The following is a 17,386-nucleotide window of genomic DNA, read 5'->3' as shown; positions in this document are numbered from 1 at the left end:
CCCATCCAAAACCACGATCTTTTATATCCCAGTTAATCCACACCAAACCCACCTCCTTCAAATTCCCTGCTTTCCTTCCTGAAAGTCCCCGTCGTGAAAGGACCTGAAAGTCCCTGTAGTGTCCATCTTGTTTACCCCGTATACCCCACCCCATCCCTTCCATAGATATCCTCATGTCACTGTTCCACAGTTTTGTCCTTCCCTCACCCACCCCTCTTGTCTCCTGCTCCCCTTGCTGTGCATTCTGTGAGTTAGCTCTCATACGAGCCTCAACATTGTATTGAAAAATAATAATAATGGCGATCCACCAACTTTCTCCCTCTCTCCTCTCTTCTTCTTTCTTTCTTCCCACTCCTGAGCACCAAGTTAACACGGGAACGGTCGAGTTCCCACAGACCAAGTATCGAACTTCCCTCCTTGATCGTCCCTCCAGAAAGAGTCAGCCACTCACGAAACCCAGTGTCGTCCTCTTCTCTTGGCCTCCAGGCTCCCCCATTGGCTATCTCTTCACCTTTCAGGCCTTCTTGAAGCTTCCAGACCCTCCCATTGGCTATCTATCAGCCTTTGTGATTCACGGAATTGTGCAGGCTCATCCCTCCCTCTCCAGACACTGCACACCTCTCTCCCATTGCTTGTCACCGTTATATCGAAGGGAAACACGAAAGACAACTTACCCGATCCCTTTTCCTTGCTATTAAACACTTCTAGAATGAGCACGTCGACATTGATATTTCTCCCTTTCAGAAATTCACATTTACTTAACAAATTAGTACGTCTACGTCCCTACTTAATACATCGACAAACTACCGGCTCAAATAAACAACACTTCCTAACTATGCATTCTAGCTACCCTTTGAATATATAACCCCCCACCCACCCACAAATGTAACAATATATTAAAAGGGGCTACCTGGCGCTGCCCCGAGTAAAAGAGGAGGGGTATCCGGCGCTGCTGGGCTGGTTGGGCTTTTCCTGGTGGTAGTTTCAGGAAGTGTTGGACATTGGAAAGCTTTGGAGTTATTGGCTTCATGGTGGTGACTTTTTTTCTGTGGTCCGGTGGCAGCACTGCCTGAGGTGACATCCCAATGTAGACTATGTAGCAGCCTTTGGTGGTCTCAAAACATCCTTGAAGGCCGACGTGTGGTAGCCTACTACCATGGCCAGATTCTGAAGTACCTAGACCCAAAATTTGTGGCCTATAGGTGGTACAGTTCAGCCATCAAAGAGTAACGAACAAATGCACAAACACTTTAAATTATTCACAAGATAGAGATGTCTCTCCCCATCACTCTACTGGTAGCTCAAGTGCGAAGCATATGATTTGAGGACGTACCGACACGTTTGGCCTTGTGTTCCTGCGTTCTGACATCATGCCCCTCCTGGGTGACGTACAGCGTGTATGAGGTCAAGAACCCTCTACAAGCTGAGATGGGCAGTCCCTCAATGCGCAGTGAGACACTGCTGGTGAATTCTTGATGCTTCACGTGTGGACCTCTTTCTGGTACTAAATCAAAGCAGAGGTAAAGGAATGCAAATGAGTTAATCAGGTCACGTACAATTAATTTTTAGTAGCAAAGGTAACCGGCATTACCAGGCAATGCCAGGCCCCTCATCCGCCCCCTCCTTGCCCTTCTTCCTCCCACCAATCCCTCTGGATTCCCACCCGTTAATAATTCTTTCAAGAAGGGTCAAGACAGGCAAAAAACAAACAAACAAACAGCAATCAAGATGGGAAACAGCAATCAAGAAGAATTCTTTTATAAGGACATTATTTACCATTTTCTTCCAAGTAGGCCTCAGCCTGGTCGATGAGCATGTCGCCGTCAATCTGCTTTGCGTGCACAGCAATCTGGTACCTTCGGAAAGGGATGACGTCGTCCCCATTAGCTGTAATAAAAATGTGTTTTAAACACTTTTTATAAACTCAGTTTAGTCATCCAGATGTTTATTCCCAACAGGTGAAAAATAACCCCCCCCCAACCCCCTTTTTCCTCCCACACATGGATATCTTCCTCAATCCTTTTGTTCAGGAAAGTGAACTTGAAATTCCTCGCAAGACCATCAGCCAGAGAACCCTCTGCGTGGATGTTCAGGATACCAGAAGTTACATCGGAGGAGTTATATGGGCCGTGAGCGTCGTGATAAATACTGTGACGGTTCTGGGGACCGAGACCACAAGGCAATGACACACAACATACAGTGGTTCCCAAGTCAGTGATTGCAAGTTCCGGATAGGGTCCACCACTTGTGTCTAGTGGGTTACAAAGAGAATATGCGTTGTGAAGTATTAGTTACGTTTTTCCCCCCCATTCTTCTCTGTACACAATCTTCTCCTCACATGACGAAGCAGTCGCTGCTAACAGCCGACTTTGCATACGCGCACCAAAACCCCGTTTGTAACTGCGCACCATAGTCAAACTGCCATCTCAACCATCATAGCTTTCTTCACCTCAATTCTCCTACATGCCAGCAATAACCGCCCTGCCTGTTTCAGATACCACTGGACTTTATTTACATTCCACACGACCATTCAAGATCGCCTTTCCAGCCTTCCTCCATAGCCCAAAGAAGACGCTTCTACTCCACAACCACACCAGCCGAACCACTGCAAACAGTCTTCCAGCACCGCAGGACCATCATCTCACCTTATGCACGGACACCTTTGGTTCTTGCCAATACCCAAGCCCGGCACCACCACAAACAGAGCCTTTACATCAAGGCCTGGTGTTGGCTTAATGGTTGGGGTGGCAGGCTTGGGATCCTTGGGTCCTGAGTTCAAATCACACTTGGCTATTGAATTTATACCAGGTGGGGTTGACTCAGCCTGTTCTCCTTCCGAGGTCGGCAAAATGAGTACCAGCTTGCTGGGATGATTGAGCCATTCGAGTATCCTGTGTTGGAGTGGTGACCTGTCCAGGATTGTGCCCAATAGCCCAGGAGACTGCCTCAGCAACATCAATTTTCTGTACAGAGTATGGTCCCAATGGATTTGGTGTTTCACAGGCAGGGTGATTCGTCAATGTGTGTGCTGCCCTTCAGCTGGACGTTAAACCCGGCGTCTCGTCTGCTGTGCATTGAAGATTCCATGGTTTCCTTTATGAAGAGTAGGCGAGCTATCGCCGGCACTCTGAACAAATTACAAATTTGAACAAATCCTGCGTCGGAGTGGCGACTCATCCAGGATTGTGCCCAATAGCCCAGGAGACTGCTTCTGTACAGAGTATGGTCCCAATGGATGGACATCAAGGCGCAAGTGTGCGCTTACAATTCCATCACATGCCTCTATCAGCAGGGACCGCCCTGCTATCCAGCAAACCATCCGTGCCCTTCCCGGACATTTGAGTGATGGATGAGGACCACTACACAGTGGCCCCATGTTGAATCGGGAGCTTATGTGCATGGCATGTTCGGAGAATGAGTGGAAGCGATTCCAAACCAGCGGACTCACAGAGAGGGTGACATTACTCTCAGAGGAGAGAGGGTGGTGCATGACCCATGCTCCTGGGAACCATACATACAAGAGGCGGGAATTTACCCTTGACCCCCGCCAAACTCCACCCCTCCCGAGGCCCTTAAATATTGGAGCCGGGTGCTGGAAAAGAGCTCATGTGGTGGTTGTTGGGGTTGTTTCTGGGGGGGGGGGGAGTGGTTGCTACAATATTTTTTGGTGGTTGCTACAGAATGGGAAGGAAAGGGATTCTGAGGGAGCGAGCGAACCGAGCGCCATCCAGTTGGGGCGCAGTATTGGGTGAAAGGCAAAATCGAAAACCACACGGGATAGGCAGATCTAATTCTTATGCGTTCTTTCTCTCTTTTTCCAACTCGTCTAATGTGGACATACAAAGAGCCATCAGCGAGGGCAAAACCTGACCAACCCTTCTTTTTAGAGCAACCACTGACTAATACCCTGCCTATCTCACTAAGCACCTGTCACCACACCCTACTCGCACCTTTTAATCACGCACCCAGACATCCCCCTTTGCAATGCATTATCCCCCATCCTCACCTTTCCTGCACTTTGGAGTAGCATGTGCTCGCGTGTCCGTGCCAGGTAAGCCAGAGGTCGCCAACGCCTCAGTTTTCCTCATCTCTCTTGCTCATCTACCCTTCTGTGGAGTGATTCTGATGCCTGTCATGTTAATCTAAGTAAGACTGTGTAAGATAAATTGTACTATTTTCAGACCCCGAGCTTGAAGCAAAAAGGGGCAAGGTGCTAATGCAGTCAAAAAGGGCACATTTTCACAAAAGGGGCACAAATATATCTTACCCATCTCTCATGTAGCCAATATATCATCAAACATACCTTGAAAGCCTGTTTGTGGTTATATTTATTTTGGATGAATCTCCAAAGCTGAACCTGACTCCGACATAAGCAAAATAGGATTGGTGGATCGGCCCCATCTACAATATGAAAACGAGGCTTCCGCTGTCAAACTTATGCTGAAAACATTTAATCCAAGCATCGATTCTCCTTTTAAGTTTCTTTCTGGAGTTTCTTCTGCTCTCTTTTTTTGTCTCTGTGATGAAGTAATCTTTCAGCAATTCATTCCACAAGGCGAACAAGACATGAACATTCCAAAAGGCGAGTGTTACACACTAACGACTTGTTCCCACGAGATCTTCCACGCATTTGAGAGAACGTCTCACAAGAACAAGTCGTTCAACGTCGGGGAAAGAGTGGTGGACACGGCTTCAAGTTGAATGTTATAAGGGTGGTGCAGAGCCGACTGACACGTTTCAGACCGCCCTCCTGTCCGAGGGGTGAGACGGGAACTTTTGGGGTTGTGGGACCATTTTTATAAGACAATGCACTGCAACTGGTGGAGGTCACCTTCCTGATGTTATTGACCATAAATAACAAAATTGCAAGCTTTGAACATAAACTTCGTCTGTTAGAATCATCGCGTATCCAAACGTATCAGTCGGCTCCGCACCACCATGTATAAAGTGTTAATGATGCTTTCCAAAGAGAATTTTGAATAATTTTGCAACAAAATCACCTTAAATCTTGAGAAATACTGAAGGTGACTTTTGCACGAGACACAGAAGTGATTGTTTTCCTCTGCATCGAGGCATTTTTAAAGGGGCAGGGTGGACTCGGCGAGGTGCGGGGTGCTCCGCCCCCCCCCCCGATTTATTCAAGCTGATATATGTGTGTCATCTACGAGGGGTCTGATATTTGTACGTTATATCCACGGCCGATGCCAGAATGTTGAAACAGGAAATGATAGGAACGCAACTGCCCTCTCATCCACAGATATTTCTCGTTTTTCCTCTATTTCCTTAAGTCCAACTTAAGAATGTCCAACCTTAAGTCCAATGAAAGAATACCAACGTTAGTATGTCTTCACATTTGCAAATACAAATAATAATGCACTTCTCACCAGGACAGATTTTTGCGGTGGAAGTATTCCCTTCTATTTCCTTCCATCCACCTTTCCCAATGGCCGGCTGCTCCACGAGCTTCCATTCCATGATGTACGAGATGGCAGCAAATCGAGGACTCCAGTTGAGCTTTATACACTTTCCATCTCCCACGACCCGTCTTCGATGCTTTACTGAGGAAGGCAAAATGGATGAGGATAACAACAGGAGCGAACAACACGTACTGAGTGAGCCATCTGAAGGGCAGGAACCAGGATAATGATACATGAGCACGACAAGAGTGAAAGCAAAACATTGTTAACGTCCTGTGTTCCGCCGTGTAATGATAACTCCACACAGATGAGCAAATCATTCATCGTTTTACGTACGGGCTAGTACATTTACACAAACACACCGAGACACTGTGACATAAACTAAAAACACATCAACAACTAGAAGGGCACTCGGGAGGGCGCATACCTCCGCCACGTAACGCCTGATCCACGAGAACATATCGGGCCCATGACATTTTTGAAATATCTTGCTATACAGGACTATATCGTTTTTGACCCGATCTCTCAACGGTGAAGAATCACTTTAAAAATTAAATAATGCTCGTATCCAGATCCAGATCCGGATCTTCATCAAAATCGAATCTATTCGTCCTCGCCACACACCGAACATGTCCACAAAATTTCATCCGAATCCGTCGACAACTTTTTGAGATATCCTGCACACAAACCAAACAAACAAACAAACAGACGGACAAACAAACAAACAGACAGAAAGGTGTGAAAACATAAGCTCCTTCACCTTCGGTGGTGGAGGTAATAACTGCTTTGTGTAAGATACGAGTTAAAAGGTCATTCTCGCAAACGTGGACCAACCGAAGTGCTTCACATCATGTTGAAGGACAATCCGATAATGTTACTATTTGGTCATTTAACAAACTACAATGGTTCAAAAGGTTCTCGTGATGAGATGCTATAGTCCCAAGAAATGCCAAGTTTTTCCTTTCAACCAATTTGATTCTGATGTACCATACTCCATTACAGAGCATCGGTGCTGCCAAAGCCAGCTTCTTGGCAAGGGTTATACTGGGTGTGTTTGCTATTACCTTCCCAGCAATAGTCGAGGCAGGAATTTGGAATTTGGTCAGGGTGCCGGCGACAGCACCCCCTGACCCCACATCTCAACATACACTTTATATACTTTTCATGGTCTCAAAGCAAACGTCAAGGTCAACAACTGGGAGCTTAAAACCTTGCCCAGATTCCGAAGTACCTACACCCAAAATTTGTTGTCTCTCGGGACTACGGGTTGGTCGTAAAAGAATAACGTACAAACACACAAACACATAAGCTTCCTTTCTTGTATCCTGAAGCTACATGAGTACAAGTTATGATTGCTACGTCTATTTCGTAACGCAGGGTGACATCAGCTTTGGAATGATCATCCTAAAAAAAAAACACAACTAAATCCAAGAAGTTATGTGAACATGATAAGAAGTTATGATGGTGTGAATAATCAAATTGAGCAATGCACCACGAGTATGATAATTCTTTATGAGTGACTGTTAGAAGGTGTCTTGTGACAGTGCGATGTTAATGCTTGTATACTTATAATAAGAGAAGGAACTATTATTATTTTATTTTATAATACAAACAGAGTACCCACCCTCTGGGTGAGTTGAGTTTGTGCATTACTTCCTGAAAAAGTATCGTCTGTTTTGCAAGAACACTATAGATGCTTGCTTGGTGTACTCCTAAAAGGTCCTCGATGGTCTAAAGCCTAAAGGTCGAAAGGGTCTGTGGGGTCTTATGGGTATAAAAGGTCTAAAGAGTGAAAGGGTCTAAAAAGGCAAAATGAGTCAAAGGGGTTTTTAGGAGTGTTTGGGTGGCTCCAATGGCCTTAAGGTTTTGGAGGGTCTCAGGGGTCTATAGGTATAGAGGGATCTGAAGGATATAAATGTCCATCGGTGTATCGAGCGGTGTGTTAAGGATGTAAATATCTATCAGCATCTAAAGGGTCTTAAAGGGTCGAAGGGGTCTCAGCAGTCCAAAGGGTCAAAATGTTTTTAAAGGTACATTCCAATAGCATGTAATTAATAAACGCACGTGTAGTCAGGCATACGTCCTTGGCAGTGTCGCTCGGCTGCATCTGACCCAGTAAGGTGACCCGGTTCGGACAAGGCGTACCGAGGGCGTGTCCCACGCGTCACGGAGTTATCTGTGTGCGACAGCCTGAGATTCCAGAGAGTCTGGTGGGAACCCGAGATAGCTTCCCCCCCCCCCATCATGGTCTTATCACTCCAACCCGGGGTCCGCAACAATATGTATAAATAAAAATATCAGTTATCATTGACTTTGCTGTGTACAATGCTGTGCCGGAGTATCATTTGTGTTTTATGGTTGAAATAAATGCAAGTTTGGACTTCAACCACCTGTCCGTTGGACATAGATCGATGAAAGAACGTTAGTTTTGTGATCAGTGATTTCACAAATTCTCAAATTGATCTTGGAATCAACCTTCTCCCTCTCCTTGATCAAATATGATCATAAAAATGAAAATTGCCCTCTTCTTGCTCTCAAGGAACCTGATTTCTCATTCTGGTCAATCCCACCTTTTCCTCCAGGGCTTCAAAGTGGCAGTACACCGCCATCTCACGTTATCCTCAATCCCTCCCCATGATCCTTCCTCAACCCCATTAAGCCTCCACTGACCCCCTCTCCCTCACCCCAACCTTTACTTGAAGTTTGCAATGTCTCCTCCACTCTTCCTTCTCCTCCTTATGTTCATTCATCCCCTTGTGTGCACATGTTGTCCCATTCCCTCACTGTAAGTACATTACATTTTACCCTCTGTCACCACACTCTTCCATGAGCTTATACCGTTACGAATCTGGAAGCCTTATGCACACAGACAGACAGCCGTCCCTGTAGCTTAGTTATTTCGATAAGTGTGTGTTTCTAGTTAGGACCCCTACCTGTGTCTAATGGGAATTACATACATGCGCTGTGAGTTATTTTTATAGTTAGGATTTTTACATCCACACCATCTTTGCTCTCACAGCAACCACACTCTGCTCACGGCATTCTTCGCACGCTCGCCCGCAAGCGTGCACGTGGGCGGAGTCTAACGTAGGCATGGCATCCCTCCTTAGCCAATCGTCAAGGAGTGGACATCTCACCCGCCCCGTTTCCAACTCAACACGATCGCCATTAAGCACGCGGCCAGAGGTGAGGAGGTGGGCGGAGCCACAAACGCCTCCGCTCGGGACTCCGCCCAGAAGGGTGGGAGTTGCCCCGCCTACTGTGGGTCTGTCCAATGGAGGGCGGTCAGGGAATCACACGATGGTTCTGGCAAATCAAGAGGCGAGTGGTCAGGAAAAGAGGCCCTCCCTCCTGGAGAAAAAAGGTTGGTGATTTTGGACGAACGGAGGAGATTGATCTCGCCCTGTCGCTGGCATCTGCTCTCATCTTGTCCTGTCGCCGGAGTCTGGTTCTCCGTCAGCTCGAGTACGTGGTCTGCTCGAGAGCTGGTCGCATCTCGTCGACGCTGGGCTGGTCGCATCTCGTCGACGCTGGGCTGGTCGCATCTCGATGCCGGTCTGATTTGCTCGTCTCGGCCAAACCGCATGAGGCGGGAAGGGGAAGGTCCATTTTTCTTTCTGGGTATCTGAGTGTGTGTGTGTATGTCCGTGGGGCCCCGTCTTTAAGTAGAAACTGGATAAGTGCTTTTGCTTGTACATTGCATATAATTTCTTATAATCGGATAACTCTGCTCCTTGCGTGCTCCCCCCTGCCCCCCTCCCCCCCAATTATAAATAAATCCCCTGTTAAATGCTTCGGCTCGTTTTTGTGTTTCCTTCATTGGCTTAGCATGATGCGTGTTGGGAAACTTGTGAAGCGGCAAAGTGTACATTTGGACCAATGAGACCTCGGTAACCATCCGCTCGGGGTACGCACGGGTTGAGCACGCATACGGCTCGTCCCGTACGAGTGCCGTCGAGGGTGTGAATCCTCGGTAGCTCGCCACGTGGGCCTCTTGGTATTTTGAAGTTTGGCAGATAACCCTGTCCCACCTGGTTGATTTATTGACGATTCATGGTCCTGTAACGGACCCGTACCTTTCGGAGTTTCCGGGTGTTCGGTGGAGTCGACCGTACTGCTGCACCTAGCGGTCGTGCTCACAACTGACGCCCGGCTCCACAACAATACATTGTGTAGAGGGGGGAAAAGCAACTGAACTTGTCTCCAAGAAGAATTGAAGAAAGGAACCAATGGCACAGAGCATGACAAGTTTACACAGGACTGAACACAAGACCCATCATGAAGTTTCCGTTGAAGCTTTCGAGTTACACGTGTTGCAGACAATGTCAATTTGTGAATCAGGTTGAATCTGTGCTGAAACAAAGCAGATATTGTATCTTCTCGGAATTCCACTGCACGCTTGCACGATTCAACATATCGTTATGTACTTGGAAAGGTGTTCAATGATAAAACACTCCAACAAGCAATCCAACCATTTTCTCGCTCAAGCCAACTACACCAGTCCAGGATTATATAAATATCGTTGATTAAAGCACATGTTTTTGATTAGTCTTGGATTCACGAATGGTTCAGTGGTGGATTAGTGCTAATCAGGCTGTGAATTGTGAAAACAGACGGAAGTCTTTGTACTCAAAAGGATAAAATTTTCAATTAAAACTAAAACTCCACTGACTGGAGAACCGAACAAGGTAAAACTAGAACGGCACTTGGTGGAGCGCAAAGTCTTGCCTCACGCACTCATTCTAAACAAAAACTACCATCGTCAACTGAACATACTCCTATTACGATCCATGTACCCGCATCAATCGTGTCATCCATGCACCGTATTATGACGTCACATACATTGCCATTATCTGTAGCTTTATTGATTATCAGGATATTTAACAACCACTTATGTGCAAATTATGGGTAAAACTACTTATGGGTAAAAAGGGAGGGTAAAAGATATATGGTAAGATAGGGGATATATGGGGTGTAGGGATATGGTAGGTAAAGAAACAGGTTGATAGGAAACACGAGAGATGATTGCAACAGTTAGTTTATGATCTCCTGATAAACAATGTTGCGTGTTAAACATCTCCCCAGTGCCATGTCGAACCCTCCTGTGAAACTCGGACTGCTCTGAAAATTGTTGGGTGGTCGCGAGACTTCCGTTATTCTCAGGTTTTCCGTCTGTCTGTTTGTATGTAATGGACAACTCTGGAGGCCAGAGGAGTCAACCGATTTTGATGAAATTTGACTGGTAGGTTCATACCAGGATCTAGTTGTATGCCTTTGAGCACCGTTGCTATGGACACCACCGTTGCCTAGCAATGGGACTTTGAAATTTTTGAAAAATCCCCCAAAATTTTTTTTTCGAAAATCAAAAATCGGCCTCCGCGCTTTTATGCGCACGATAATCAACCTCTTTGTCAAAAATTTTCAGCCCGGTCCGTCAAAAACTGTATGACTAGTATGCAATTATGTAGCGACCACCCGTGTCGCCTACCGACCAATTTGGTTGTACTTTTATATTTCTTTGTTTATCAATATAAATATATATATATATATATATATATATATATATATATATATATATATATATATATATATATATATATATATACATATCACAAAGGGTCTGTTTGTGGGTTCTTTCTTTCCATCTGTAAGTAGGGATTATTTATAATAATTTTAAAAACCGATATTTATGGTGTAAAAGTGGTGGCCGAGCGGTTAAAGTTGCTGACTCGTAAGCCAGCAGATGTGGTTCGATCTCAAAGACAAGTTCAAAATTTCTTTCTTCCTGAGTGCAAAAAAGCATGACACACAGACACGGTTCCTTTTATACAAACAAAGTTAAATGGCTTACTGGAATCTGTTGGGTCTATGACTGGGATGAAGAGTGATGAAGGGGGTGAAAGGCCACCGCTGGTTTCTGCCCTGAGCTCTGCTCTGAGCCCTCCATACTTCAGGAGAAAGGTCGTCTCATTTGCATTGAGAGTTACTTTCTTGGGCACAGACCCAGCTGTACCAGTGCTCAGATGTAGGTGGTAGGAATGAACCAAGCCATGAGCCTCGGCCTGCTTCAGGGGCTGGAGGAGAACAACGAGGCAAGCAACATGATAGGATTGCCATTTGTACTGTAAGCAAATTCTAATTCCTCCAATTTCCAAGTTCATTCATATTTGAAAAGAAATAGATTTCAATAAAATGTTGCTGAGCCGAAAAGAAAAGAAAAGAAAATGTAAAACATATATTAAAACACTTCAGCCAGGCTGTTATACTGTCAGAAGAGGGAAGGAATAAAAGGAAAACTCTTAATAAAAGTCTTTGTCATTCATCCCATCTCATGCTCACCCCCTCGCCCCCCCCCCCAGTTTCTGCAGCGTACACGTGATTTGTCAGTCACCTCCATATGGTAAAACTCCAAAAATCCAGTTTCAATACTCATTCTCTCTCCCCCCTCCCCCTCCTTATCCCTTCAAGTCTCCCTCTCTTTTGTCCTTCTACCTGGCTGTTAGTGTCCTTCTCCCCTCTGCCCACATTTCCACTGTTACAGTGTTAGATCGTGGGGTTTGTTCAGTTACCAAGTTTCATGTAGAGTGCTCGCCAAGAGGCTTAAGCACTCAAGCAAGCACTCCAACGACATAGTTGATAAGAAACAGCCAGTTTGGCAAGCAATAGCAAGCTCATTGGTAATGGAACACATCCCTGGTCTGTTCTATATTCCAGATACAACACAAGCCGAGACTCTGGATTCACAAAAAAAAATCCTCCGTGGTTCTGATAGGATGGTGCAGAGGCAGCACAGTTACCTTTAAGCCATCTCGTGTAGGTTTGATTCGTGACCCAACTGGTCAGGTCAGGTATGGGAGCATGCACTGGAGCAGCAAGTCACTGCAGTGACTTTCCACCGGTACTCCAGGGGCCTCCGTCTTGCCATCTCCCAGGCAGATGCCTGGCCCATCCCCATCTCATTGAGATGCTGATCAATCTGCTGCAACCACGAGGCATGTGGTCGGCCCGTTGGCATCCTTCACCGACGAGGCTCCCTCGCTGAGAGAATCTGGCGAGCAGGATCAGCATCAGGAAAACGAGCCACATATCCATACAGCCGCAGCTGACACTCACGGACTATGCAGTTAACAAAGCTCATTTGAGTCTCTCTCAGCAACCGCTCGTTGGACACAAAGTCCGACCAGCGATAGCCAAGGATTCTCCAAAGAGACCTGGTACCAAAGGAATTAAGTCTCCGTCTGCGATCCCTGGTCAGAGTCCAAGTCTAACATCCGTAGAGCAAGACAGGAAGCACCAAGGACCTGAAGACTTAGACTTTTGTCCTCCTGCACAGGTACCAGCAGCGCCACACCCCATGATCCAGTGAATGCTCGACTCCCCAGGCCTGACCCACAAATCTATTGACCTCTGGCTTACTGCCAAGGGAAGTGAATCTCTCCGTGACCTCAACATCCTCACCACAAACAGGAACAGACAGGATAACAGCATTCAAGATGTCATTGAAAGCCTGGATCTTAGTTTTGACCCAGGAAACCCGTAATCCCAGCGGCTCTGACTCCTCATTCAGCACCTCGAGGGCCCCCAAAAGGATATCTAGAGTCTCTGCAAAGATAACTGCATCTGCAAAATTAAGGTCAGAGATGTTGACATTCCCAAGTGATGCACCACAGCTTGATCTCTCTGACATCCTCCCCAGAATCCAGTGCATGCAAGTGCTGAAAAGTGTGGGGGCCAGTACACACCCCTGATGAACCCCAGTAACAACTGGAAATAAGTTAGAGATGGAATCACCACACTTCACAGCACTCTCAGTACCAGAGTAGAGTTCAGACATCAGATCGATCAGTTTCGGTGGCACCCCACGAAGACCAAGAATCCTCCAGAGGACATCCCGATTCACTGAATCAAATGCTTTACAGAGATCAACATAGGCTGCAAGCAGCCCCTGCCGAAACTCTCGTCTGCATTCGGTGAGGACACAAAGGGCAAGGATACGGTCAATCGTTGACCTCTTTGGTGTAAAGTCTGACTGCTCCGGACGCTGGTGCACAAACAGATGGTGGCAAATCATATCGAGAATTATCCGAGCAAAGACCTTGCCCGGCACTGAGAGCAGCGTCACCCCTCGGTAGTTGTTGCAGTCTTGGCGATCACCCTTCCCTTTCCAGAGAGGGACAACAAGGCCCCTCTTCCAATCAGTTGGGATGATGCCTGTGTTCCAGGCAGAGCACAAAACTGCATGCAACGACACAAGTGCAGCATTTCCACCAGCCGTGAGAAGTTCAGCATGGATGCGACAGATCCCTGGAGCTTCACCCCATTTCAACCGGTTCACCGCAGCCCGTGTTTCCACAAACGAAGATGGATCATAGTTGATTGGAGGGTCAGCAATCAGGAAAAAGCAACACCCCTGACCTCCAACTCGACAGCTGGTGGATCAGCCTGTAACAGCCGCTCAAAGTAACCGCCCCAGCGGGGCCTTCACTCCGTTGTCAAGAGCTCACCACCCTCCGCTTTAACTGCAGTACACCGAGGAACGAACTTGGAGGAATGCAATGCGCGAAATTCCCCTGTAAGCAGAATGAGAATCACTTGACCACAGGTGATACTCTACCCCCTGACACTTTCCTCATGCATAGGCCTCCTTGTCCACCCTTAGCGCACGTACAGTTTTACGCCTCAGCTCCCTGAACAGCTGAGCTGTGCCATTAATCCTGGCCCTGCGACTCTGGGCAATGGTATCCAGTGTCTCTCTCGAAACAAAATTCTCCTTCGCCCTTTATTGAGTTCCAAGACATCCACCGGCAACATAAAAGTCGGCGGTCTTGAAGGCACTCCACAACTGTTCAGGACCCCCAAAGCACCCAGACCCCCCAAATCTCCACTCAACTTGTTCGCAAGCTCCTCAGCTACCCTCTCAACCTTGAGTTTGCCAACATCCAGCCTAGGCTGGGATGGTACCATTCTCCTGGATTTAAGCTGTAACCACATTTGCTACAACAAGCCTGTGGTCAGTATTGAGGAACTGAGCACTCCGGTAGACCCTGCAGTTCTGCATCATCCTCCAGCGACCATCAATGAGGACATGGTCAATCTCCTTTGCCACACCGCCAGCATTGGAATACCGAGTCCAGCGATGAGCTTGTGGGCGCTGAAACCATGAACCAGCCACCCTAAGTCCACGACTTCTTGAAAAGTCAAGGAACTTAGTGCTATTCTGGTTCATAGTTCTTGACCCATGGAGACAAAAACATGTCCCATAACCATCACTATCAGTTCCAGTCGATGCAATGAAATCAACCAAGACTGGAAGAGTATCTCGCCTGGGGCACTGATCAAGCACGGCGTACAATGTGTCCTTCACGTCTATTAACTGTCAGGAATTGTGCTTCACTGGAAGGAACTTGCATTGCAAAGTGTACCGTCCATGGCATCGACCTGGGTGTCCCGTTTGCTCGATTTAGTTGGTGAACATTAAAGATCCCACCGTGTCTTTGCGAAGAGTGGGCGAGTTATGGCTGCACCACAAAACAAATCCCAAATTCATGCCACCTTCAGTTGAATATCAGGCCTCGCCTGGAGAAACCGACCATGGCCAAAAGCTTTCCCAGCTGACTTCGGAAGGTGGTGATAATTGGGGCTGTTGGGGCTAGTAGAAGTAGTTGTAGTTGCAGTGTTCCATTTGAGGCCTCTTTTAAAATTCCATTTGAAGCTGTTCAGGTTTGGTAAGTATTAGTCATACATCCTTAATTAGTCATTGACAAATATCAGGTTAAAAAATTGATAATAATTATAATTCATCAAATGACAGAAGACAGCTGGTCGGACTAAATTTGTTTATTGTGAATTTCAAACAAAATATTAAATAACTAGAGGGGGAGCACTCGGGAGAGTGCAAAACCTCTGCCGCCAATACTGCTGGGTCACTCAAGTGAACCTTGACTCCATATTTGGTGCTTATTCATTGAATATGATGTCAACAGTGCTGACAGTTATAGTTCTTTTCTCCAACATTTTTTTTTGGGGGGGGGGGGGTTGGAAAATCACTTAAAGCATGTAGAAATGCAAAAAAAAAGAAATCCAAATTTTGTTGAAAAAAATTTTTTTTTCTCTAACAAATTTTTTTTTTGGGGGGGTTGGAAATCACTGAAAACATGTAGAAATGCAAAAAAACAATCTTTTTCTCTAAAAATTTTTTGGGGGGTGGAAATCACTTAAAACATGTAGAAATGCAAAAAAAAAAATTTTTTCTCTCACAATTTTTTTTTGGGGGGGGGGTAACAATTTTTTGGGGGGTTGGAAATCACTTAAAACATGTAGAAATGCAAAAAAAAGATTTGGGGGGGGGGTTGGAAATCACTTAAAACGTAGAAATGCAAAAAAAAAAAAAAATCTCTAACAATTTTTTTTTTGGGGGGGGGACCAAGTCCAAAATTTAATGGCATGATCCTAGGACCATACCTAACCCCTCCACCAAGTTTCGTCGAAATCCGTCGAGGAGTTTTTCCGTAATACTGTTCACAAACAAACAAACTAACTAACAAACAGACGGGTGAAAACAGTAACCACCATCCATCTTCGAAGATGGATGGAGGTTAATAATTTGCGGTTGGAGCTGGAGGGGGGGAGGGGTGGGAAACCGTTGTTTGTGGAACACTTCTGATTCTAATTTGCTAAATTCTTACAGAGCATCGGTGCTGCCAAAAACAGTCGATTGCCAAAGGTTACACTGGGTGGCTTGCCATTGCCTTCGCAGCAGCAGTTCGGGCAGGAATTTGCAATTTGTTCAAAGCGCCGGCGATAGCTCACCTACTCCCTTGCGAAAGACAGCGTAGGATCTTTTGAATCCACCAACAAATGCTAGCAGACTGGACGCCCGTTTAAACGTCCATGTGAGACACATTGATGAATCACCCTGTCTGCGAAACACTGGAATGATACTTTATAGTTGGGTCGGGATTCAAACCCAGGCGAGACAACTTCGAGGCAAGTACGTGTCTCTCGATGACATCCTGGCAGCCCCTTCAAAAATAAAAAAATGATAATAAAAATTAAGTATCGAAGGCTCGTCGTGGAGCTGCCACATGGCACAAACACATCTTACACACGTGTGCTGTATTTCGACGAATCATCCAATTTTTGCGTATGACAAATTACAGCTCACAGATCTATGTCTGAGTTGGACTGCCAAGTCACAGCACCGTCTGTTACGTGGATTTCCCCAAATCTTTCAAAAAATTCCTGTAGGTGACACTCAATCACAACGCGATGAAGTAGTCTGATCTGGGTGAACACGGTCACATGCTGGGCTGTATTTGGAATCCCATTTGTGGAGGTGGTGTGATGTCGTTGCGTGGAGAGTACGGATCCAGTTAAGTACAGACCACCGTTTCCGAGGGAGGTCCGAACCTGGAGGTTTTTTTTTTTCACATCACTCACCAGTTCTTTGTTCGCAATGTTGTCGTCTGTCCAGAGATTGTTCCACTTTTATTTTGTGTTCAACCCCACATCACTCAAAACATTTGCAGAGCCCCGGAAAGGTTTGCGTGACTCGAGTCACATATTTGGTAGATTCTGCAGGTCTTCATGGATTGGAAGCTCTCGGTTGCCTTTGATGCAGTCAAACTCCCACAGCATTCTTGCCTTCCGGCACACATCAGGGGTGGGATGTGAGACAGGACTGGGAGCCACTGTACGGGTGTTGATTTCAGAGTACCGCTGATCATCCGCATCGGTGTTTTCAAGACAATGACAAAGTGTTTTGTGTGGCTGCTCTCTGCCCAAACAGAAGAGCGGTATTCCGCTGCAGGGTAAACAAGAGCAAGGCTAGCAGTGTGAAGAGCGCGTGCAGTTGATCCCCAGCTCGTGCCTGCTCGTTTCCAGATGATGTTTACTCTGTTCTTGATCTTTTCTGTGACTCGTTGTCGGTGTTCATGAAACGTGAGGCCACGATCAAGGGTGACTCCGAG

At 46.3% G+C, this 17,386-nt stretch overlaps 1 protein-coding gene across 1 annotated transcript in view; it reads right to left on the bottom strand.

The window, feature by feature from the left end:
• Positions 1-17,386, bottom strand: part of LOC147013013 (leukemia inhibitory factor receptor-like) — a 55,998-nt gene that overhangs the window by 20,530 nt on the left and 18,082 nt on the right. The window contains 4 exon segments of the mRNA XM_085854448.1: positions 1,334-1,504; positions 1,777-1,887; positions 5,385-5,558; positions 11,269-11,491. Of these exon segments, the coding sequence (XP_085710574.1) occupies positions 1,334-1,504; positions 1,777-1,887; positions 5,385-5,558; positions 11,269-11,491 (679 nt within the window).

This window comes from Eptatretus burgeri, chromosome 14 (genome assembly GCF_056783735.1).
Source record: "Eptatretus burgeri isolate ZD-2024b chromosome 14, Ebu_testis_v1, whole genome shotgun sequence".
Lineage (NCBI taxonomy): Eukaryota > Metazoa > Chordata > Myxini > Myxiniformes > Myxinidae > Eptatretus > Eptatretus burgeri.
Note: the sequence above shows the minus strand (reverse complement) of the source record. Positions and strands in the feature narration are given on the sequence as shown.